We start from the raw sequence: 23,710 nt of genomic DNA on the forward strand, positions 1-23,710 counted from the left end.
TAACAACAAAAAACAATCAGTGCAGGGCAATTACATGTAACTACCTGCAGTCCAACAGATTTATATCCTGCTTGCTCCTGGGTGAGAGAAATGCAAGGGGGGAGAGCTATTTAACAGCCAACTTGTTTTGGCCATCAGCAAGAGTTATTTTGGAATAAAGCAGAAATGTCTAAAATGGCAGTATGAGAAATTATTACCTGGTTTCTAAAGAAACGTGCTTTACACAATCACAAATTTCACAGCATTGAAACAGAATCCTCCCAAGGATAAAACACAAGCTTCTTTCTTTTGTTTCCAAAAGGTAAAAGAAATCGAGGAACAGTTAAAAATAACAGCTTTTTGTACACTTCTCCAGGCACTGATAAAACTAATTACCAGTGCTTTTGCGTACAAACAGAAGGCTTCTCCCTCATTCTAGATGAAAAGCTCATCCTGACACCAACTGTTCCTGCAGATGCCCCCAACAAAGGAAAACTGGGGAGATGACTTGAGCATTTACGACTAGCTTGGGATCTGACAGTCTGGTGGAAACCTGCCCCATCACATTTTTGCTCAGTTTGACAGAGCGGCAGGTGCCCTTTTGTACAAGTTGCTGGGGAACAGCAATGAACAACCTGAAAAAGTCACTCACCGTCAAAACAGTGAAGAGTTCCTCTACGTACACTCTCTCAGTTTCTATAAGCTCATTGATGACATGGCTAAAATAAAGAAAAAAATAGAAGTATATTATTTTTATGCCTGTAAAAACCCCACAGGCAACCAGTGCAGTTCAACAAGCCCAAAACACAGTGCGACCTCATTAACAGCCCACATAGGGACGATAAAACGGGTAAAAGCACAAGAGATGAAACCCAGGTCAGGTTGGAGGAACACATGCGCTGGGCAAGGACCAGCTAGAAATAAACTCACTTATTTTGAGTGATGTAAACAGGGTGAAAACTTACCCTTTTAGTATATCTAAGTTGTCATCACTGTCTGAAATAAAATACTGCAAGGAATTCCGTTTTTCCTGATAGTCATGCATTACTTCAATCTGGAAAAGAAATGGGAGGCACTGGGAAGAAGAGCTGCAGGGAGGTTACTGCAGAGGCAGGACAAGCCCAGCCCCTGATACCGGCACAGGAACTCTGTGGGGAAGGATAAATTACGTTTCCTTTTAAGAAATCTTTTGTGACACAAAATTTTGAAAGGGAATAGTGTATAATAGGTAGCCAAATATTCCCAGAAATTACTCTGCTACATAAAATCTGAAAATACTGGTAACGTAATTCATTAATGCAGAGACCAGAGAACAGTTTCCACTGGGGAAATATCTGCAGATGGGCATTTTCTTAATAGACATCACTGTTATGCAAAGAACAAGCTCAGGGAATTAACACGCAGGAAATCGATATCTGTGACTCAGGAAAACAATCCGAGATAGATCTCAGGTGCTGGACTAATCCAACTAAGTCATATGGATATGAAAGGTTTGTTGTTTCAGGTTTTTTTAAAGGAGGGGAAAAGAAACCACCAAAGAACATCTTCAAATCAAAAGCACAAATACAATCAATATTTAGAAGGGTTTCTGTTTTTCAGTCTATAAAACTCATTCTGATTTCATGACTAATTTTTACCTTGCGAGAACTTGGAGTTTTTCTTGACGTTTTCTTCCCAGGAAGAGAGAGATCAAATGAAAATTTCAAACTGGAATTAAAATCCACACCTTGGGTAGAAAAAAACCCATAATTACATTATGCACATCTGTAGTGAAGGACAGGGTTCAGACAGAAATAATAAGTCACGAAGAAAAATGGGATATGTCTTAAGAATAAATAATTAGTTATCTAATACCACAAACAAACTGACAAAATAAAGGCTCTCTCAAACAACAGTACTAATAGCAAGTAGCACAAGTCACATGGACAGTCGCGAAGGCCATAAAGTAAAAAGTAATCAGAAAAAAAAAAAATGTCCATTAAGTGAATACTGTAATCAAAACCTAACAGTCTGTGAAGCCTGTGCAAATGACGGAAAACAATAGAATCAAATAACCTACCAAAAGGAGTATCACCTACTGGGATATTGTTTTAAAGTCCTTTTATGAACGTAGGGCAAGACGCTCAGCTGGTATAATTTGTTTCTCCACCTTGGAAGAATTTATTGATATTGTCAGTAAATAATTACAAGTTGTAATACTGTGGAATACAGAAGTAAACTGGAAGCTTAAAAATAAAACATCAATCTCCCTATTGAGTTGTACAGCATCTCTCAAATACTTCCTAGTCCTGAACAGCCAACAAGGTAATTCCTCAGCAAAACACGCCTTCTCCCCCAACATGAATGGCAATCATGAATTTCTCAAGAATCTCACTGGCCTCAGTGACAGCTCCACGTGCCAGACTGCAGCCACAGCAGCTACACCGAATTCTTAGATGGACCAAAAATTAACACATTCTGATATGTAATATCCACCTTATTCACAAATAGAAGAAAGAGGCTGGCGATGTTTAAAAAAATAATTTAAAAATAACCTGGACTAATAGGCTATCTTTCCATTGGGTCAAAAAAGGTATCACAGCACACATGAATGCAAGAGCAGCTGTGCCTAGGTTTGAGGTTTGAGCAGTGCTGACACCAAAGAGCCACCTTTGTGAAGCAGAAGATGTAGCGAGAAAAATGGATGCAGAGGGATATGCAGAGAGCCGGCAGCCCACCTTCACCTGGGGCTGCTGCCAGAGAGCTACCACCGGCGGGGGCCCACGCCTCCACCTGCACATGCACCAAGCAATCAAGGAGAGCGCTCTGGATGCTGCAGAGCACATCAAAGGCACATGTGGGGTGCACCCCGTCACGGACAGGAGGACCCAGAAGAAGGGAGGACTCGCCAGTGGTCCCCTGGGGAGCACACGGACCGGAGTTCAGCGGGGGGTGGTCACCGGCTGTGGTTCTGCTGCAAGGGTGGCTTTGCTCCAGCACGCGGGCTCGCGCCACGCCGCTGCTGTGCATCTCGCTACGCTCTACAGCTCAAGACAGGACAGGTTTACTCTTTTTTTTCTCCCCAAAAAGTGGTTTCAAAATTAGAACCGCATTTATCAGACGGGCTTCAAACCCAGGGCAAAGATGAAAGAGGAAGCGTCTGTCCTCAGACAGAAGAGGAAGGGGGAGGAAAACAAAAGAAAGAAAGAGAGGACAAAAGTAATGTGCTCAGGGGTGGCTTGGTTTCAATCCACACCATAAAACCCATCCGTCTCAAAGCACTCCCGGCGGAGCCCAGCATGCGTCTTTGACACTGCACGTCACGCCAGCAGGCCTGCAGCATTTTGATGTTTTGTATCAAACACAGGCCTTATTAAAAAGCTCTCTTGGCGTGATCTATCCAAAGAGGAGCCTTTTGTCTTTCCCTGCTTGCTGGCTCCGCTCATTTCAACACACTTGATCATCTCTTTCAAGGAGAGGATTAATGGAGGATACCTGCGCTTGGCAGGCGACCGAGTGCCTTTGCTGGAAAAACGTGCACCCCACAAAGGCATGAAATAAGTCCAGCAATTGATGATGGTCTCACGACATCCCACGGAGGTGGCCACCCATTCACCCCTACTCTTCCAGTCAATAAATCCTCCTTAACATTTTCCTGTTTCTAGGAAGCTGGAAAAGTTACATTAGGCAAAATGGGCAATGCTCTACTTTGCAGATTCAGAGTTTTTCTCCTGATCGAGGAAAGGGGTTCACAGAGCAGTGTGGTGTAGTGAAGGTGGCAGCAGCCTGAAAAGAGGAAATCTGGGATTTACTGGCTGCACTGGCCTGCATCTTGAGTAGCTTAATTCCCCTCACTGCATCTAGCTTCATTCCTCTCCCTCCACTAGCCTGACTATTTACACTGCTGCTGCTGTATGACACCTGCTGCAATTCACCATTACCAATATTCATCAATTCACGATAAAGATTTTGTACTAAAACACAGATGTTTAATTGCTTTATGCAGTCAGATCACTGAATTTAATATTCCCACACAACTTAGCATGTCCCTGGTTTAAAATACAAGGATGTTACCTTGGAATACTTTTTAAGTCTGATACATACAGGACTGCCAAGGATGAAAGTTTTAATGTTATCATTTAAAGCTAATATTGAGCCACATCCCATTACCAAAATCAGGGCAGAACATTCAGTGACCTCAGTTCAACCAGAATTTGTACCTTTATGGACAGTAATTATTGTCCAGCAGGATTTAAGGAAGACATCCTCAAGGAATCAAAGGGAGTTAAGCATCCACCTCATTTCCGTTCATAAGATCTGAGCCCCTCATTTCTCCAAGCTCCTTTGCAAACATCAGTCCGACTTGATGCCAGCTCCAGCTCAAGACAGTCGCAGACAATAGGTATGCTAATAAATTTAAAAACATTGCCCTTTTTCCCTGTAGCACTAATTTACCAGGTTTCAGCCCAGTAGGATGCTAGTAAAGCAGAACTGGAAGCATGTGCTTTTTACGGCTCTCTTTTTTCATTGAGTAGGAAGTGAAAATAAATACCAAGCAACCAGCCCCATTCTTCACACAGGTTTGAGAAGCTAGACACAAAAATTGGAAAGGTAATAAATCATCTCATATACATTTAGCATTATACAACAACTCTGTACCAGCCAGCAAGCTTTAGCTGGTTTCTCAAAGCTGCCCTTAGTCTTACTCATCCTGCCTCAAAGGAAAATTATCATCTGAAAATAGCATAAACTTAAAAGATTTTACCATGTTTAGGAGAGAACAATGGCGATTTTGATCTCGGTGGATTTTCTGGCCGAGGGGCTACTAACTGGACAGGTCGCACGTGTTTATCCAACAGCTTCTTGAAGCAAGATTGCCGATTCTCAAACATGCTTCGAACGTTTTCAAGCTTGACCTGCACTGACTGTATCTGGCACTGTAGAGAGTGAAAAGGACTCCTGTGATCAAATAACCACCATAATTTTCCACTTTGACCCAAACCAGAGGACTACAAGGGTGATGACACTGCAACACAGTCCGACCCTGCCCTTCACCTGTGCAGCAAGGAACTGGAAGGGATGCTTACCTTCAGGTCAGGTGTTAAGACTGACTCAAAATCATAGCGTAGGGCTTGGGGATCATAGTTTAAGTAGGCTGAAGAGCTTTCAAGAAATCTTTCTATGTCCTGGAGAGCTTTCTGAGCGCCTTCTTTAGACTGGCACTTATCCATCTGCTGGTTGGCGAGCAGGTAGGCACCTTCGTCACAGCACTGCAGAGCCTGGTAACAGCACAGGGCAAACACAGGGAGCAAGACTGTCAGCAGCACCCCTATGAAATCAAGGTTCCCATGAGGAATATCTTTTACTGGATCTGTATTTTCAACTTGGAGCTAATTAGTACTCCTAAAGACCTCAGCAGCTATTGCATTTTGATTAGAAAGTAGAAAGGCCACATTTTTTCTGGAGGGCGACTGCAGTCCTCAACATACCCAGCCAAGTTGCGCTCCCACTTGTACCTGGCTAAAACCAACGGTAAAACTGACACCGAAGCACTATTCAGTGCATAGTTGAACCAAATGATAAGCAGATCTTTATTTATCCAATTTAGAAAGCTGAAGGGGGCAGTACAGAGTTTACAGTGAGACACGCAGGTTTCTTGAAATAAATGCCTGCCTCTGAGCAGACCTGAATCACAAGGAATGACCACAGTAATTGCATTCCTGTTCCGAAAAAAATAAGGATTTTAAATTGCAGTTGAAAGGTCAGCATTTAACATGCACAGGTAACAGGTGAACGCCAGGCTGGGGTTTGGCTGGCACTCACACGCTGTGGTGTGCACAGGCGTAAGAAGATGCTGCAGCCAAGAACGACAGAGGACCTCCAGTGCTGCGAGCGGAAAGCGGGGTGGTGGAGAGCAGGACCACGGTGTGCGGCAGCACAGCCCATGGGCTACACCACCGCACCGGCCAGGAACGTGGGAGGCCTGAGAGAGGACACTGCCCTGCAGCTGAGGGGCTGCTGAGGGACCATGTGCCCCCACAGATTAGTGCAACATTGCAGACACAGAGAGAAAGAACAAGCTCCCAAGTCCCCCCAAACAGTGAAATGGAACAGGGTCAAACTTCGCTGCTTCTCTTAATGGCCTCAAGCATGTTACAGCAGTGTGCCTTCTGGCCTAATTAGCGTGAATTTCCCTAAATGAATATCTGACTCTGATTAAGATATCAAAGAGCATTGGAGCCACACGACTCCACTTCCATGCTAGCACACAGCAGCTGTGCCTATCTACCAATCTGTCACCGTATTTTACAGTCAGCTATGTTCATTCTTAATAAATTGCTAAGGAAAAAGGGCTGGCGTTTATCTGCAAGCATTACCTCTTTTGCACTGGGTATGAAAACCTCAAAACTCAATTAAAATGTGGATGCAACATGAAAGCATGACCAACAGCAGCAGCTGAACTTGGGCATTCTGAACTGCCCTCTGGAGATGCCCACCTCTTTCTGCTGACTATTCACAGCACCAGTAGAGAACGCTTTGCTAACTTAACCAGCTAACCAAGGGGTGAATCACTCCTCCAGCCGCTGGTGAACACTTCCCTACCATGACCTGCTGAAGCAAAGCTGCACATTTCGCACACTTCCAGCTAAGATGTGGAGAGGCTAACCCCATGGGGAAGCAAAGGGTCTACTTCTCAGGTCACTGCATCTCTGAACTGTACCTGCTGAAGGCGGGTATGAAGATCCAAGGTCTTCTGCAGTCGCAACTGCTTCCTTTTGATCTCGTCAGACAAGACATCAGAATGGTGCCGCAGCTCGTTGCATTGTTGGCAGATTAAGTTGAGTGCATAGTGATGGTTTGCTGCTAGCTGGTGTCCGTGTAGTATCACCACCTGAGCCTTCCCTATCAGATCCTTCAGTGAAAGGAAGAGAATGGATTGCACACTTACTGAAATAATGCCAAAATATCTATATGTGACAACATGCATTTTCACGTCTTACCAGACTTCAGGTACACATGGCGATGACTGCCATTAGGAGTAGGCAGATGGGTGGCTTACGCAGGATAAAATAGCACCCATCGTCTGGGAAAAAAAAACCTTTTGCTATCCAAAAAGAGGATGAAGTAAACTGTATTTCACCAAACTAGCAATGCTGTGAATGGCTGTTGGCAATGTGCTGCTGCCGTCTCCAGGAACTAGACTGGAAAAACAAACGCAGCTGATACCCGATTTAGGCACACTACGCTCCTAAGCATGAAAGGGAACTTGGGCAGTGAAGGTTTGTGGCGAAAAAAACCCAGGCACTTTGCAGCAAAGCTTGATGCAAAGACCAAGCTATCTCATCTGCACATCTTGGCCAGTGTAACATCTTCTCCAGGGCTGGCTTTCTGCTGGGACTGCTTCCCTGTTGCACCCTCTCTGCCTGGCCTTGCATTCCTCCTCCCTCCCCCCACAAACATTTCTTCCAAAGGACCAAAAAGCCTCAGGCCTTTCCCCTAGGACTCCAATTTTCAAAGAACCCTCTGAGGGTTGTGTCCAGATCCCTCAGGACTTCTCCACTGACCCTGGCCCGCTTGGCAAGCACACCCTTTTACAGAAGTCCCATCTTCAGTCGGGCTCCTGTGAATCACCTCTCTTCACTCTTCTTTCCCCTACATCTCTTCGTCTTCATGCATATGTTATGTTCAATTCACAGGCACATCAAGATAACAACTTTTTTGCCTCTCCATGTGCCTCGCAACAAGTCTGCCTATTAACACTGCTAAAGCACTTAACATATAAATAATTCTTCTATCTCATTAAATCCCACGCCTCCCCTATGTTCAGACATTTATCTGTTCTGGATTTTCACGGTGGCTCAGCGATTTATTTTAACTATGATAATTAAAAACCCTGTTCCTGGCTTTCGAAGTGATCACAGCGTTGCTGTGCAGAGGAGAGACATGAAATCAATCCTTTCATGGAGCCACTTACCAACGAATTAATCCAGAACCAGGTAATTTCAGAAAACGCTTCCTACCACAAATAGAGAATGTACCTCTTGTGTTTCACTTGTGCTTCTTTCCGTGAAAGAGTATCTCACCTGAGCCATACCATCGAAATGACCCAGGTCCTTGAGCCTCTGTTTTACTTGGGGGACACTGTCGCCAGTGTCGGGCAGCTCCGCTTGCTGACCCTTTAAAAATTCAATGGCATTCTTGACCTAGACACAAAGAAGAAGACTGCTGCAAAAGGATACAAAGCACAGGCAGAAAATCATTCTCAGACCAGAATTAATCACACTTCAGCTAATCCAATAATAAAACTAGCGTCCAAGGACTAATATCTACGTTCAGAGATGCTTCCAACAGCAAAACCTATGCAACGGCACGGAAGCAACACCTAAATTAGCTCGGAGTAAGGAAGCAGAGTGGTCTCCCCCAGCTAGCTAGCCCTGCCAGAGTCAAGAACTGCAGCATAAATCAAAGGCTCTCATAATAAAATCCACTAAAAACTTATCTCCTCTCCCCTCCTTTCCATCTCCAACTCTTCCTTCTGCCAACAGAAGTGCATCTGATCATACCTCTTGAAAACTTTGCTCAAACTTCCACAGTTGTAAATATTGCTCCATTTTTAACTGATGTTTCTCCCAGAAGCCATCAAAAGCAGTCTCCATCTCATGCAGCTGGCCAAGTAACCTTGAGCAGAGAAAAAGGACAGGATTGGAACAGTTTGCATCTAGAGGACAAGCAGAGATGGACAAGCCCTACAGTTCACCTCTTCAGGTCTTCTGCACTCAAGCTCTCAGAAGTCAATGGAGTCAATGTATGACTTGTGAAGATTTCAGAGAGAATTTTAATGAAATAATCACTAGAGGTGACAGCGCCTGCGTGACGCAGTTGTTGCTACCTCCATTTATCTGAATAATACCTGGGAGCCTGGCATGGGAGCACCCTGCATCTGCTCCACAGCCTCATCGAAGCAGCGGCGGGGAAAAAATCACAGCAGGTCAAAGTCATTTGACAGAAGTCACCCAGCAATGTGATGGCTCTGGAGCAAAATTCCAGTATCTTTGTCTCTGTTTGATAGGTGGCCTAAACAACACATCTACGCTTAAATAACTTGAGTATTTTCACTCAAAAATCAGGCAAATTAGGAACACGGTGCACTCACCGGTGGACAGTCTCCCAGTCCCCAGGCCTCTCGTGGTGCTGGTCCTGACTGCATTCCCCAGGGTCAGGCTCTTCAAAACTGCTCAGAAGCAAGTTTCCCTCTTTTGTGACTGCTGTAATATCTTCCTGCGTAATGCAAAACATTTCTGATTCAGGATACTTCTTTTGAGGTAAGGATAAGTCATTTCATGTTTCTCCCATTTCGTTTCCCTGTGCAAAACAAAGCACCAGCATCCCTTGGACCAAAGGGCTCCCAGCAGATGTTTTAGCCCCTTTCCACGGGGCTCACCCCTGGAGCTGGAGAAGGCTGAGCTACGGACTCCTGCCAGGCTGGCTGGAAACGGGCACACAGGAAAACATCAGGCCATAAAATGATTCAAGGGCAGGAAGACAGCACCACCACAGGCCTCCTGGTGAGCAGGTGGGTTTGTATTAGGCATCTATCCACAAGCTCATGTCTTCAAGCAAGCATTCCTGCAGCTTGAAGGCTGTGCTTCTCCATCAAGGTCATCACAGGAGGTTGTAGGAAGAGCATCCCATAGCGGGACAAAGCTGGGACTGAGACCACGCAGCACCACTTACTACAGCCTCTACATAGAGAGGCAAGTCAGTGCTTTAGTGTTATCTCCACTTAGGGAAAATTTAAACCCTTGGTGTGTTCATTAGCATCAGCTGAGGTGCTTTGTGCTGTGCTGGGCTCAGCCCCGAAGCAGACAGGTGCATTTGGTCAATTATTTTCAAGAAAAAAAAGAGACCAAACACAGAGGTGAGAAGGAAGGAGAAAACAGATGTGGCTGATTAACCGATTTGGAAGAAGCTCTGAAGGAGAGACCTATGCATGGCTCCATGAGAGAGCCAACCCCTGGAGTCGTTAAGACCCCGTCCTAGGAGGTGGCCAGACTCCTACTGCAAGAGAAACAATAGCAAAACCGCTTTAGGGAGAAGATTCAGAAAGCACAGACTTGCTTAAGCATCTGTCTGCCCCAGATAGCTCACAGCAACCTAAACATAACAGCATCTTCAGGGCAGGAGCCCGGGAGCCGAAGGATACGGCCACAGGAGCTTCACCTCCTCCATATGCAGTGTATGCTGCAGGTTTGCAACCCTATCACTAAAACGTCATGGAAGATGACCACAAGGCAAAAACCCCATCTCCTTTTGACACTACCACGTCCAGGAGACTTGAAGGGGAACAGGAATCACGCAGCACGCTTTAGACCACAGGTGGCTGGTACTTCATCCTCTTACATCTCACCCTCCAGAGCCCAGCGTTCCCCTCTTGATTCAAAGCTTTTCATTATACATACAGCAAAGTAGCGTGGCTGTCAAACAGGTGTTAACTTGATTTCTTCCCCATTCAGTATATCAAAAAGGTTAATTTCTTAGTTACTCTGTTTAATTAATTTCTGTCCTTTTTTTCATTGTGTTTGCAACTAGCTTCCGTTCAGTATCACAGCTACATAAATTATTCTGATCAATTCATTATTTGAATTCAGGAATCAGCTGTACCAAGCTTGGGGTTGTCATGAGAGAGACAAGCATCCCATGTCTCGCTGTCACCACAATCTGTGCACAGTTTCTCATCGGCTTTCATCTTTCATGGTCTTAGAAGGAACAAAAGATAAAGGCAATGGACTTCATTTCAGTCAAAAGCCAACGAGCGCTTTTGATATTTGAAATTAATAGATGAGGTACTGAAAGCAACAGATGCCTAGCACTGAGGCTGCTGTGCTTTATATGCAAATGAAAACACAACATGTTTTATTTCTCCACAGAAGAAAGTGTGTATTACAGGCTGGTTTATATTCAGGACTACGTTGTATAGCTTCTATTTTCCCCCTACACTCTGGCCACAGTCCTAAGCATGAGGTTTAAGTCAGTAAGTCATATTGTAGTGTATGTAGCTGCTGCTTTATACTAGAGCTCTCTTCACTTTCAAAGAAGAAAAAGACTATTGGCAGTATCTATAATGATGCTTTCTATACATAAGCACGCACATTTATGCCTACACATAGCACACTTTGGATGTCATTTTGCATATTTCTTACAGGCAGCCTTCTGGGAACTCACTGTCACGTGAACGGCAAATGGTAATAAATGATAGTTACGCTTCTTGGACTTATGTAAGCGAATCCGGTCAATAAAGCAAAGGAGCTCATTCTTCAGCCACACAGCACGGCTGTTAACACAGGAATTGTTCCTGAAGTGAGGGTTTGGGGACAGGCTTGTGCTGTCCCCAGAAAGATGCAGGAGCAGCAAAGACAACAGCCGGCTGCACTGATTCTTCTAATAATAGGAATGCCTATAATATATTCCTATTCCTATAATAATAATTCCTACCATAACATTAATCATAATCACAATCAGCTGGAAAAATCTTAAAATCTTAAAGAAAAAGAAGTTGTTTAAGGTGAAACATGCAGCCTCACATGAAGACAGGGATCACATTGTAAGTCCTCTGTACCATGCGCTCACACAAATCCTGCACCTTGGATGCTCTCCAGCACAGTTCCCTTAAGTTCCCCCGGGGAAGCTGCATCAGGCGGAGGGACCTGGGGACAAACCATCCCTGCAGACCTGCCAACGATCTTTGCAGGCAGCTCCCCCCAGCCGTGGGGGGCGCGGCGGCAGCGTGCTTCCCCCCCCCCCATCCTGACCTAACAACAACGGGCTGCATTCGGCTCACAGCTGAGTCGAGAGTTGGACTGGCTGTCCCACAGAACAGGTAACAGATGTGGTCTAACAAGCAAACCGAGCGATGCCCGGGGTGAGGCAGGGGCCTCGCAGCCTGGTGTTGCTTCGGTGAAGGCCAGGACGACCCCCACACATCTGTAACCACAAACCTGTACCCATGCCAAGCCCTCCCCGCTCCGCGCTGAACCACAGAGCCCAAGCGACAACTTGTTAAGGGCCAGTCGGCCACAGTAATTGACTTAGTCCCGCCACACCATGAGCATAAAATCTGGCATTTTAAAGTATTTTTTTTCAGAGGACGGGTCAATGTGTCTTTCTCCTCCCCAAGCAGGGACACCTCCGTGGCCAGATTTGTGCCTCCGGATACATCAGACGTTACCCAGGACAATATTACTAACAAAAGCGCTGTACTCTTGACTTGAGCTCAATTTTTGCAGTAAGTATATTTATCAACAGCAATTCCAAACTTGTTATACCTGTCGCCTTAATGAATAATCTTTTTTTTTTTTTAAATTTTGCAAATCTGTTTCAGTGAAAGTCCTTAGCTGGGCTCTGACAGCCAAACGCTGACGCTGATGGGTGGCTGTCCATACAGTCCCTTAGATTTAAAAGTGCTGACCAGGTCCGAGACTAGGACTGGATCTAGCCATGCCGGGACTCCTCTCTGAGAAGGAGTTCAGACAGCAAGGGGATCCTCTCTGAACCTCGTGACTCAACGGGAGGGCTCCCTCCCACCACTCATCAGACCCAACATGACAGGCTGAAGGGACTCCTGCTGGAGACACAAACGCAGGGATGACAAAGCCACCCACCCACCCACCCTCCAGCCAGCCAGACGGGCAAAGCCCACGGGGGGAACACACTGTGGACACCAACGTCTGCAGCCAGCAAGGAGGCGGCAGCTGAGACAGTTTGCTGGATGCTGGCATGGTAATTTGCTGGAGCGGATGGCAAACATTAGGGTATAACATAGATATAGCCGTGCTGTGTTTTTTGTCTGACAACATGCACAGGAGGGAAGGAGGAGCGGGCACCAAACAAACAGGCAGTCAAACCCCAGAAATCCCATCTTGCTGTGTAAACAGGGGTTGGAAACAGGCCGTGGAGCTGCTGCTGAAACATACCTTGAGCTGGTAGTACTTTTCCGTGCGCAGGGCCAGGATGCGCTCAATTGAATACATGTCGTCCGGTAGCTCGGTCTCTGCCAGCTCCGTGCCAAAGGACTGTAACATCTGTGCAATTTCCTTCACGGTTAGTGCAAAACTCTCTATCGCCTGGTGGGAGATGATAATTGCAATCAGCTTGGGATCCAGGACATTCCTACAGCTCATTAAGAGCGCACAAAGAGCCGAGGCTGAGACCTGCAGGGGAGCCCAACCGCTTGCTCTGAGAGAGGCGGGTGGGATGTCCGCTGCCGACGGAGCCGATGTGCGCTGCGGTGCATTAGCTGGTGGCCACCCACACGTGGCGAGGTGGCTTTTAGTGTGGACTGAATCCACAACAGGACCATACGGGGCAGAGCCACCTCACGCTTTGTTTTCTGCTGCCTGTTCTTGTGCACTCCGAGAATTTTCCTACCACATACTGGAGGCTTACAGCAGAAGCCACCATAGGATCCATCTCACATATTCCTGTAATTCCTCTTCTATTATTCTTCTCCTCTGGTTAACTCACACTGGGAACCACCTCCAGGCAGTAGGGCTTTGGAGATGTATTTGGCTTCTTGGCAAGGGATGTTTCCAGCTTTGCCAGCCTGAATGGCAGGTTTCAAGGCAGCCTGGCACCAGGCCACCTCATCCGCATCTTCACCAAGACAACAAGGAAGGGAACTAAGCAGCATGCCAGAGACAAACTGGAGACAGTGGGATGGAGATGAGTGCTGTGGTACCTCCCCAGCACATCCCAGCCAGCCAGCAGGAGCTCTGGACACCAGGCAGCTCTCACACCAGGGGATGAGGTGGGGCTCTCCCACCCCACTCACAGCTCCACCTCTGCTTTTGAGAACAGGGTAAGAAATTCAAATTTAGCTGATTATATTTATATTTTCTTCAAAGAACGTGTATTTTCCATGGCAATTTCAGGAAACTTTTATGAGCACACTACTAGGGAATTTTGAGAGAGGTTTTTCATATGGACACTTAGCTACTGTATGCAGCTACGGTCTAGAAACTATCCTTTTCTTAGATTCACATTTTCTGTCATTTTTATCTCCAAGTGTGAGAGCTATGCCATTACCACTTTAACATGTCATGCAAAAGAACAAAACTAAGAGCCAAAAATTTAAACAGTTCATTAATTTGGGAGTGCATCAGTGTAAACTGTCACAAAGTTAATGGCACCAGCAATAGCTTGAGTTACTCCAGCTGCAACGTGTTGTGCTTTGACTTTATACTGAGCGCCACATCTGCGGGTGTGGATGATGTTGAAGGACAAGGGGCACTAGGATGTCAGGTACATTTTTCAATAGTGCTTTGATTTGTTGGGAAGGTAACTGAGAATCCAGCCTGCCATTAATCTGGGAGACAAAGTCCCAGTGAAAACTAAGAGTGTACAGGAAGCATAGAAACACACAGCAAGGCACAAGGTCAGGGAGTGAAATTCCTGATTCCTGGCAATACTAAAGGAAAAGTCTTGCAAAAGGAAAAAATAAAATTCTAAAGTCTCTGCATTTGGTCAGTATGCAGAAGGCACTCTGATTGCCATGGTTCCCGAACAAATTTGTAATTCACACATGAAGTAACCATTATGGAAAAAAAAAAAAAAAAAGAGTCTAACTTGTATCTACCATTAAAAGAATTTTAAAAAAGACTTAAGACGACAGATCTTTTGGGAGCAATTTCAAAAGGAGCCTGAGGGAGTTAATCATCCAGTTCCCTTCTAACCCATCAAGTGCCTAATGCCACTTGACTCCTTTGCAAATCTGATCACAGAAACGTGGTTGGCTTCAGGGGTAACTTCCAGCTACCCATTGCTCACTGCCTTACGTAAACCTTCCTCAATCGATCCCAAACACCCAAGAGCCCAGTGCTCAGCCCCGGTACGTACAGTCCTGAAGATGACCCACTCGCTGTGGCAGTACTCCAGGGTGCCTCCAAACTCCGGGGTTAATTGTTGTTCATCAATGTATGTCAGCAGGTCGCTAACCGAGCTCAGCATAACAACCTGCGAACAAGGCAGCACCGTTAGTCGGTTGATCGTCACTTCTACCCAAGGCAGACGTGGATCAAGCCTACAAATCCTTCTGGATCTAAAAACTGGGTTTTCTCTAAATAATGTTCTACAGCATGGCCTTCTTCTTATGCTTATGGCTTAACAGGGCTTTTATTTGATGTATTTGACCATTTCTGTAAGCCAGCCCTGATCTCCCAGATGCTTTCTTCCTTAAATGCAAAGCACAGTGAGATGCTGCAGTATCTGACTGCAGAACAGAGCTGGAAGCAAAAGTAATGCAGGTTTTTGCAAGGGATGACCAGTAATCTGGAAAAAATATAAACATTTTAATAAGTTATGAAGCCTTGGCCAATTCCACATAAATACATACTCATGAGGTTTTGTGTGTCTTGATTTGCCCTTGGGATAAGTAATGAGTTTTCAAAATTCTGCAAAAGGTAATCATTTTAGAGTGAAAAATGTGAAGTTCGTGGAAAATCATATTATTTCCTAAAGGAAAACATTGGCTTGTTTTGTCTATTTGTAATTGCATCAACCTTAGATTCCATAAATGTACTTTTCTTCCCTTAATTACTCTCATTCTGTACCATAATCAAGGTGACTTTAGAAATCTTGGAAACTTTGACTTGAGAATATAAAACCATTTCAGCTGATATTTTAGAAACAAATACCAACATGATGCTGGTAAGGAGTTTACACTCAGATGAAAATGTCAATTATGGGTGGAATTCATAGCAAAAGCTTCACTAGATATGTCTTTTGACTTTTCAGACATTAGAAAAATTCCTGAGCATGTTTTCATCCTTCACAGAAGCATGCAGCCTGCATGGGGATGAGGAAAGGCCAAGAAGCCCATCACCTACTGCCATGCAGATGCTCTGTGGGGAGCAAAATGTGCACAAGGGGCCCAAAAAATGATACGGGAGAGATGTGGTGGGGAGAGATTTCGTGGAAATGGGGCATTTCTGGCAGAGACACTCCCGTTACTCTTCACATAGGTGCCACAGTGTGGGACGCTGTCACCCCTCACACCCCTCAGCCTCCGGTCACACGCAGGCACAACTCTGCATGCTCGTACCGGTAACTTGAGCAGAAAATCCTCCTGACTGAACCGAAATCCAATGTCAGTGAAGGTGCGCTGGAAAAACCCCGTGGGACGAAGAACCATCACTAAGTGCAGGTTCCCTGGGAAAGACGCCTGCAAGGAAACAGAGACAACGTTTAAGCTGGGGACATGGCAAGTCCAACCAAATGCCTTGAAAAGAGGGGAAGTCATTTAGATCTTAGCATTTTTTTTTTGATTGCCCCTGATAGCCTTTTCTTATTTTCAAAGCAGGAGGGAGATGCTGTAAGTGGTTTAGCGATACGGGACGTAACTGCAGGAGGATTGACCAGTCCCGCTTCCCTTTGGAGCAGACAGGAGTTCAGCCATGCACCTTGGAAGGCCACTTATTATAAACTTTAATATTCTGTCTTGTGTTCAGCATTATAAATCGCAGAGCGAAATTACCGTTTACCAGGGAACAGAGGGCTGGAACATCGAGAGGAATGACAGACATATTGAGGAAGCAAAATTTATTGCCAAACTCACTAATCACCCCATAACTGCACCGAGCATGCTCTTCTTGTCCCTGGTAATTACCAGGCACCATTTAATTTGTGGTAAGAATTTGAAATTTCCTGTCTATGCTGCTGGAGCCTTTTTTCAAGCATATGGTTGGCAGGTGCATTTAAATAGATCTGTGAAAAGGGTGCTTGAGAATGAAAAAGAATTTTTAAGAAAGGAGGAGTCATATCATTAAATTATGGATAAATGCATGATGCAAAGCATTGAGTTAATTAAACATATGATTTACTCCGAGATCCTGCCAGGCCAGGTTATGTTTCTCCATATATTCCTCCTTATATTATAATCCTTCATGAAACACAGTAGTAGTATCTATACCAAGGGTGAGAGTAATGAACGTGTTTAGGTATTTTGCACTGCAGGGCACTTAATCTATGCCTTCGAAACAAAGATTGCTCCCATAAACCTGCATCAAAAAAGCCACGATTTACAGTTGAGACCCGACATCCATGAACTGCATTGCAACTCATTTGCTGTGCGCTTTTTTTTTTTTGTGTGTGTAGGAAAGGTCAGGTTGTGGCTTCCGTTGCCCACAGTCCCACTTAAAAATGGACAGTGAGTTTTATGATCGAATAAGCCATGTAAATTCAATATATTGATCCACTGTTATTTTTAGTAGGAGCAGATTAAAAAAAAATTAACGTGAATAAAGTGCCAAACTCATACCCTTTGGAAGTCAACAAGAATGGTGCCAGGGACAAGGATTTGGTGTTAGGAACAAGAGCAAACCATCAAATAATGGAGACGTCTGTGCTGGCTGCAGTCCCTGGGCGCTGCACCGCTGCCACACAGCACCCGGTGAGCACCCAGCGCCCCCGGAGCGGCTGCCAGCCCCCGGCACACAGCGATGGCTACAGCCACGGGAGACCCCAGGAACCAACACCCAAGCCCATCAAACTTGCAGATGGGCCAAAGATCTGAACCTGGCCATGGAGTCACCAGACCTTTGCAGCTCTAAACAGGTCTTGACCAAGAAAGCATGGGCAAGAGGCTGGAGGAGATCCAGATTCAGCTCCCTGCTTCCATGCCTGTTTAATTAGTTCTACAAGGAAGATCTGCTCTCCTGCAAGACAACCCCAGGCAGGCCCTCCAACGCCCAGCTACTAGACACAGCTCTAAAGAGGAAATCTGTCTTGGAGACCCTGCTCAGATCAGGATTCTTAACGGGAATTTCTCATATTACTAGAGAGAAAACCATCCACAGGCTACTGGATATCTCCGAGGAGTTGGAGTGGTTCCTCGCTTTGAGGAGAATCTCTGCCTGGGATGCAGAAAACCTTCGCTGAGGAAAGCACCACCAGAACTGGCACAGGTTTGTAGACATCTTGAATGAACTGAAAATTTATGGCATTAATATTTCACTGGAAAGTCTCTGGCAAGCTCAACACTCATCCTCCAGCGTGTCCCTGAGAAGCTGGCTGCCTCTTCCACCGCACCGGCTCTCCGCTGGACCCAGCAAACGCTGCTATTGCTCTGTCCAGGCCTGTTGGCTGACCTGGCTAGTCCTTGACACTCTTCATGCTCCAGCACGTCCCACGGCACTAGGACGTCCCAGGAAGAGACAAGGCAGCCTGCATTCACGGCAATGTCCTGCCTGCCCCTGCAGAGCTGAGTCCATCATCTGTCACTCCCTCACGCTCTCCTTTATGTCCATGTTTGCCTCATTCAACATCCTGGTCATTTCCCAAGGGACATTTCTGTGCAGACAGGACAACAACAGCATCCCCCAACAAAGTTTCAAAGATATCACCAAAGAGCCACCATGAGCTGCAAATCTCAAAGGACAGGATGCTTTTGCTCCGAACAGGCCCTGCATCCCTGGCATTAATGGCTCACGTTGACTCGAACCAAAGCCTTGCGAGGCCAGTGGTCTTACAAGGCTTTAAAGGAGCTCAGAAGATGCAATTTTAGGTCCTTCTGCATGCTTATGAGTCCATTGGACATGAATCCAATATCCAATGGTGAAGTCCCACAGACTCTGGGGAAAGTCACTGTTTCCAGCTCAGAAGCACAACAGTATGTTCAGGCCGCTGAACTTTAGGCTCCTACCTTGACCTCCTCTGAAAAATGCATCAGGAATATCTTTGAGAAGATGCATCCTCCCTTGGTCCTACCTCATCATCCCCCTCCATCCCCTGTCCCTTTAATCCTGTTCGGCACTTCCAGCAGAGATGAGCTTGCTTTATCCCCTCCTACTCCTTCCAGTCCTTTTGACGTGCACTTTTCGTGCGCAGAGCAGGCTCCCTGGAGGAGAGGCCTGGGTCTCCAAACCACCCCACCCCATGGGATCCTGCAGGCTTTGACCATCTTGTTCTATGAGCCCTTGGCAGGAAACCCATAGCTCTAGCAACATGGACCAGTAATCAGGAGGCAAGCGGAGCCGCCTGCCCAAACTCCATGCAACAGCAATAAGGTGTGCGACACCTCTCTGAGGGCAAAGGTGCCTTTGACCACCTTGGGTTTTGTGGATGCAGGGTACCAACATGTTCCACACAACATACAAGAAGAGACCATAAGCTGGCATTCACGTCCTTCTGCCACAACCACAACAGAGGCAAACTCTTCTTTGATACAACTTTATGCCCCCCACACAGACAACTGTACCCCTTTTGCTCCTTGATACGTTTCACCTCAGAAGTAGCTGGGTTTCCAGGACAGGTTTCCATTCAGTTTAGAAAGCATTTGAGGATTTTTCAGCTGATCTTAGACACATAGGATCAAGGTCAGCACTTATAAGCAGCTACAGAACAAGAACTACAGCTTTGCAAATGATACCTAATGCATTTCAAGCATGGAAAAAACCAAACAAGCCCAAAAGTAAGTTTGCAGAAAGACAGCCACCAACCAAACCATGTCCCGTGCCCTTTTACAGACTTAAGAGAAAAGATGAAATATTAAATATATATATATATATATAAACAAAGACAGACCAGTAATTCCTCAGAAATAGCATCCCTGAAGGAACTGTATCTTTCGTAGTCACTGTTAGAATTCTAATTTTTCTAAGGGCTGAAGGGTAGATAAGTTACCTGCAAACTGAACTCTAACAATACTGAAGGTACTGCTGGGAAAAAAACCCTTCCTCGCAATATATTCAAGAAAGCAAGGACAACAGGGTCCTCAATCTTGCCTTATGTTTTATCTTATTATTTATAACGCTACAAAGAGCCTCGTGTGTTTGACAGACTCGGGTTTATGTAACAGAAGACCTGAAAGAACCCTCCGCTATTCCCCTGCAGCACACCAGGGAAGGCAGGAAACTATGGGCGCAATTCCACTAAATCAGGCAGTTGGCAACATTTCCCTACGAGTAACTACCTCGCCGGCCAAAGCCCATGCTCAGAGCATCCTTCCCCTTCAGAGGACATGAAGGCACCTGCCCTAAGGCCTCGGTTCAGCAACTTGTTTAACCGCACGCTCAGCTGTAACTGCGCACAGAGCCCCCACAAAACCAGCACAGACAACCCGGGCTAATAAAGCACAAGGAAGGGCACGCGTGGAGAGCATCCCCGTCATTACCTCCTTAGCGAGCATCTCACCCCGAGACATTTAATGTCGGTTTTTTCCTAATTTTGGGAATTCCGTTTTCAGGGAGCGTTCTTCCCTGCTGGTCGCTGGGGCATTCGTGAAGCTGGATATCAATAAGCATAATGGAAACGCAGGATCTGCCCCAAGTTTGTTGGTGAGCCCGAGGCCAGCGGTCCCCGTGGAGTTACCGCCTCCCTGCCGTCCCCCGCAGGGAGAGCTGGGGACCCCCACCTCGGCATCCCTGCCCCAGACCCCGCCCGCACCGCCGCGACCCTTCCCCGGCGGCTGCACCGCTCCCGGCCCCCGGCAGCGCGCCCGGCCCCGCACCGCGCCCGCCACCCCCGCGCCCCGCCGCCGCCGCAGCGCGCCGGGCCCGGCCTTACCGCAGCGCCGCCGGCCCGCCGCCCGCCCCGCCGCGGGCTCGCCTCCGCCATCGCCCGCCCCCCGCTCCCCGCTCCCCGCTCCGGCGGGCGGCACGGCGCGCAGCCCCGGCGGCCGGCTCCCGGCGGGCAGCCCCGCTCGCCGCCCCGGCGCCGGGCCGCTGTTTAAGGTGGAACGCCCCGCTCAGCCCGCAGCCGGGCCGGCGCCTTCCCGCGGGGAGCGGATCTCCCGCGCCCCCCCCGCCGCCAGCTCGAGGGTGCGGGGCGGCGCCGTGCGGGGCCGGGGCGGGGGCGGCGGGCGGGGAGGATGCTCCTGCCAAAACCGAGCCCGGGCCCCGGCTGCAGGGCTCGGCCCCCCCAGGGCAGCGCTGCCCGGCTCAGCCCTGCTCGGCCCTGCCGGCGGAGGCCGCACAAAGGGTTAAACAAAAACCCGTGCGGCCCGGTACCGAACTGCTCCGGATCAGACGCACAACCGCAGAGCTGCGATGGCATCTACATGGGCCGAAAAAAATAGGACGCTCTGTTTTTCACATTCAGCTTTATTTGCGCTTCCTTATGCCAGAATTACACACAGATAGAAGAAAAAAGATTATTTTTTTTTAATTGCAGCACGGGTGTATGATTGGAAGGAAATCAAGGTTTAACCTTTAGTGTCAGCTGCGCAAAGGCAAGTCCTGTCAAACGCCTCCTGAACACAGGCAGCCCTCCAGGGCCAGACCCTTTCTGAAGGCAATGCCCGAGCCTCCAGCTGCAATGGACACAGGTCTCCTGCTGCTCACCCCTCTGCACACAGAGCACCCCCACCGCATCTGCACACACAGCCCTGGCACCGCAGGCAAAGCCACTTCTCTACAGGGACACGCAGCGCATACAGGGACACAAACATAATACATGCTCAAAGGTCACACAATAATTGCATTTTTCTTATTAAACACAAAATGAGTGACACTTCAGTAGAAGCTACAAATTAGGGCGGGATTTTTTCACAGCTGCCACTTCCAAACTACGCAAAGCAACTACATCATCCTTAAAGGATGCTCTTCGTACTAGCACCTGTTCAAAAAGTGGCAGCAGAATGGAATTTTGATGAACACTTTAAAGAACTACTTCTTAAATGCTGCTTTGCCTCTAATGGTATGGTAACCATACTTGGAAATTCAGGTTATCACATTTCAGAAAGTCAGAACCCAAAATATCGACAGCAGTATGTGGTGCACACTGCAAAAAGGTAACCCTCTCTTCCCAGGGCACCTGTTAGCAAAACACCATCAAAGTCAGACATTCTTAACACCAAGTTCAGCTGTACTAGTATTAACTACTTAAAACAGTGTTAAGATCTAACTTTATCAAATCTAACCAGAATCAGGTGAGAGCTTTCCTTCTCAGTACATACCTCATCAAGTTTACTTCATCCTCTATCAGACGGATCAGTGTCCTTAACCGTTCAGTAATTGTAAGCAGAAACAAAGGCAATAATAATACACCCAGAATATCTTCATTGACTTACCCACATGGCATGGTCTGGTTTGGAAAGCATTTACCAATTAGCTCCTACCTATCCATGCATCTATAAACATGACTTTTCTGCACCTGCATGCACTACCATAACGCCATGCTCTCATAAGACACGATGCATTGCTGAGTTGCAGAAAGATTACTTTTGAGGTATGTTCAGATGGGTTATATGCTAATGGTGCGTAGCACATAAACATGTATAATAGATATTTAAAATACATGAAGGCATACATACACATTTAAAATAGATTTTCCACCCATGCCCACATACAAACGCTTGTGAAGTTTGCTTTAAGAACCTAACACTTTCAGTCACTGACAATTAGGTAAAATACAGTCTCACTAATAACAAGTGTCTAGAAAGAACATGAAGCCAAATTTCCACCCGTCAAAAGCACAGAACATGGCACAAAACACATCTGAACCACTATGAAAAAGCACAGAAAACAAGCAAATGAATGAGCTAATACTCAAACAGTTCATTTACACACTCAAATGGGGCATGGAGCTATGTCTGAATTAATTATAGGGCCATAAAACAAAATACTACCTAGAGAGAAAGCACTAGCATCACTGCTCCTGGTTCCCAGCGCTTTCTGAAAGTGGTACATAATGGGCACGATGACTTATTACATTAGAAGAAATGAACATTAAAGAGGACTTACTGCTATTTTTTGGAGAGTCAGTTTGACCGACGCCCATGTGTCCAATCTTCTATCCAGGATTAGGATAAATTTGGTGTCGGACTCATGTCGACTACGAAATAAGAAAATACCAATAACCAGACAACTTTTGAGGGAATGTGACTCCGCTCCCCCCCAAAAAAAACCAAACCCAAGAACATGGAATGCAAACCACATTTTGACATTTCCACAATTGCTGAAATGCCCTATGAAAAAAATTCCCTGAGCAGACTCCAGCAAGAAATTTGGGAAGCCCACCTGACAGTAAGCTGAGGGTGAAGCATCACCTTTGAACTGCATGGGAGGTGGAGACAACAGGTTGCCCTTGAAACCCTCACTGGTCTTCAGAAGGACTTTGTGGAGGTCAGAGGCAGCTGTGCTCCTGCTGAGCAGCTCGGGGGTGGCCAGCAACCAAGCGATGACTTGTTTTGGCGCAAGGCAAGTGAGGTGACACTGAGCCAGGGAAGGGTTATGCCAGCTTGGCAGGGGGAGAGGGGGAGCTGGTGCTGAAATAGGCTGTCGGGGCTTCCCCAGCACCTCCCGGGCCTGCTGGAAAGGAAGCAATTGCTAGGAGGCACTTTCCAACACACTCGGGTTTGCTTGGCAAGCACAGGCTTCCTGACATCCCTTTTGACACCCAGACCCTTCAAGTTTCTTTGAAATCCCCAGTCTCACCCAGCGAGCCAGCAGTACCAGGGATGCCCAGTCTGGCAGGTGACCTAACGTGCAGATGAGCTCCTGTCTGTAATTCACACGCTGCCTGCCCAGGCTAGCTGGGCAGAGCTCCGCCAGGCACAAGGCGTGACAGCACACACTCCAGGGCAGTCTGCATTACAAACTGGAATCACGTTTGCACATAAGTAAGGGTATGCCAGCTTGGAACCAAGTCCTCTGATGTGAGTGTATTTACAGGATACTCAGGTCATATTTACAATATTTATTTTGCAGATGCTGAAACAGGATAGCCGTGTCCCACACCACCCTACCCAGGCGTCTCAGTG

At 46.7% G+C, this 23,710-nt stretch overlaps 1 protein-coding gene across 2 annotated transcripts in view; it reads right to left on the minus strand.

Annotated features, from left to right (window-relative positions):
* MCF2 (MCF.2 cell line derived transforming sequence) overlaps nt 1-23,710 on the minus strand; it is a 59,663-nt gene that overhangs the window by 17,773 nt on the left and 18,180 nt on the right. Inside the window, exons 4-16 of one of the 2 annotated variants that reach the window (XM_055727715.1) lie at nt 22,692-22,782; nt 16,055-16,174; nt 14,851-14,967; nt 12,930-13,079; nt 9,113-9,237; nt 8,523-8,637; nt 8,043-8,162; nt 6,680-6,871; nt 5,046-5,237; nt 4,724-4,895; nt 1,617-1,705; nt 945-1,033; nt 632-698 (exon numbers count right to left, since the gene is read on the minus strand). In XM_055727715.1, coding sequence (XP_055583690.1) covers nt 632-698; nt 945-1,033; nt 1,617-1,705; nt 4,724-4,895; nt 5,046-5,237; nt 6,680-6,871; nt 8,043-8,162; nt 8,523-8,637; nt 9,113-9,237; nt 12,930-13,079; nt 14,851-14,967; nt 16,055-16,174; nt 22,692-22,782 — 1,639 coding nt within the window. Of the gene's footprint in view, nt 1-631; nt 699-944; nt 1,034-1,616; nt 1,706-4,723; nt 4,896-5,045; nt 5,238-6,679; nt 6,872-8,042; nt 8,163-8,522; nt 8,638-9,112; nt 9,238-12,929; nt 13,080-14,850; nt 14,968-16,054; nt 16,175-20,514; nt 20,612-22,691; nt 22,783-23,710 lie in introns of those variants that run through there. The other variant, XM_055727716.1, reaches the window with a different exon arrangement.

The sequence above is a fragment of the Falco cherrug genome, chromosome 15 (assembly GCF_023634085.1).
Source record: "Falco cherrug isolate bFalChe1 chromosome 15, bFalChe1.pri, whole genome shotgun sequence".
In the NCBI taxonomy this organism is placed as follows: domain Eukaryota; kingdom Metazoa; phylum Chordata; class Aves; order Falconiformes; family Falconidae; genus Falco; species Falco cherrug.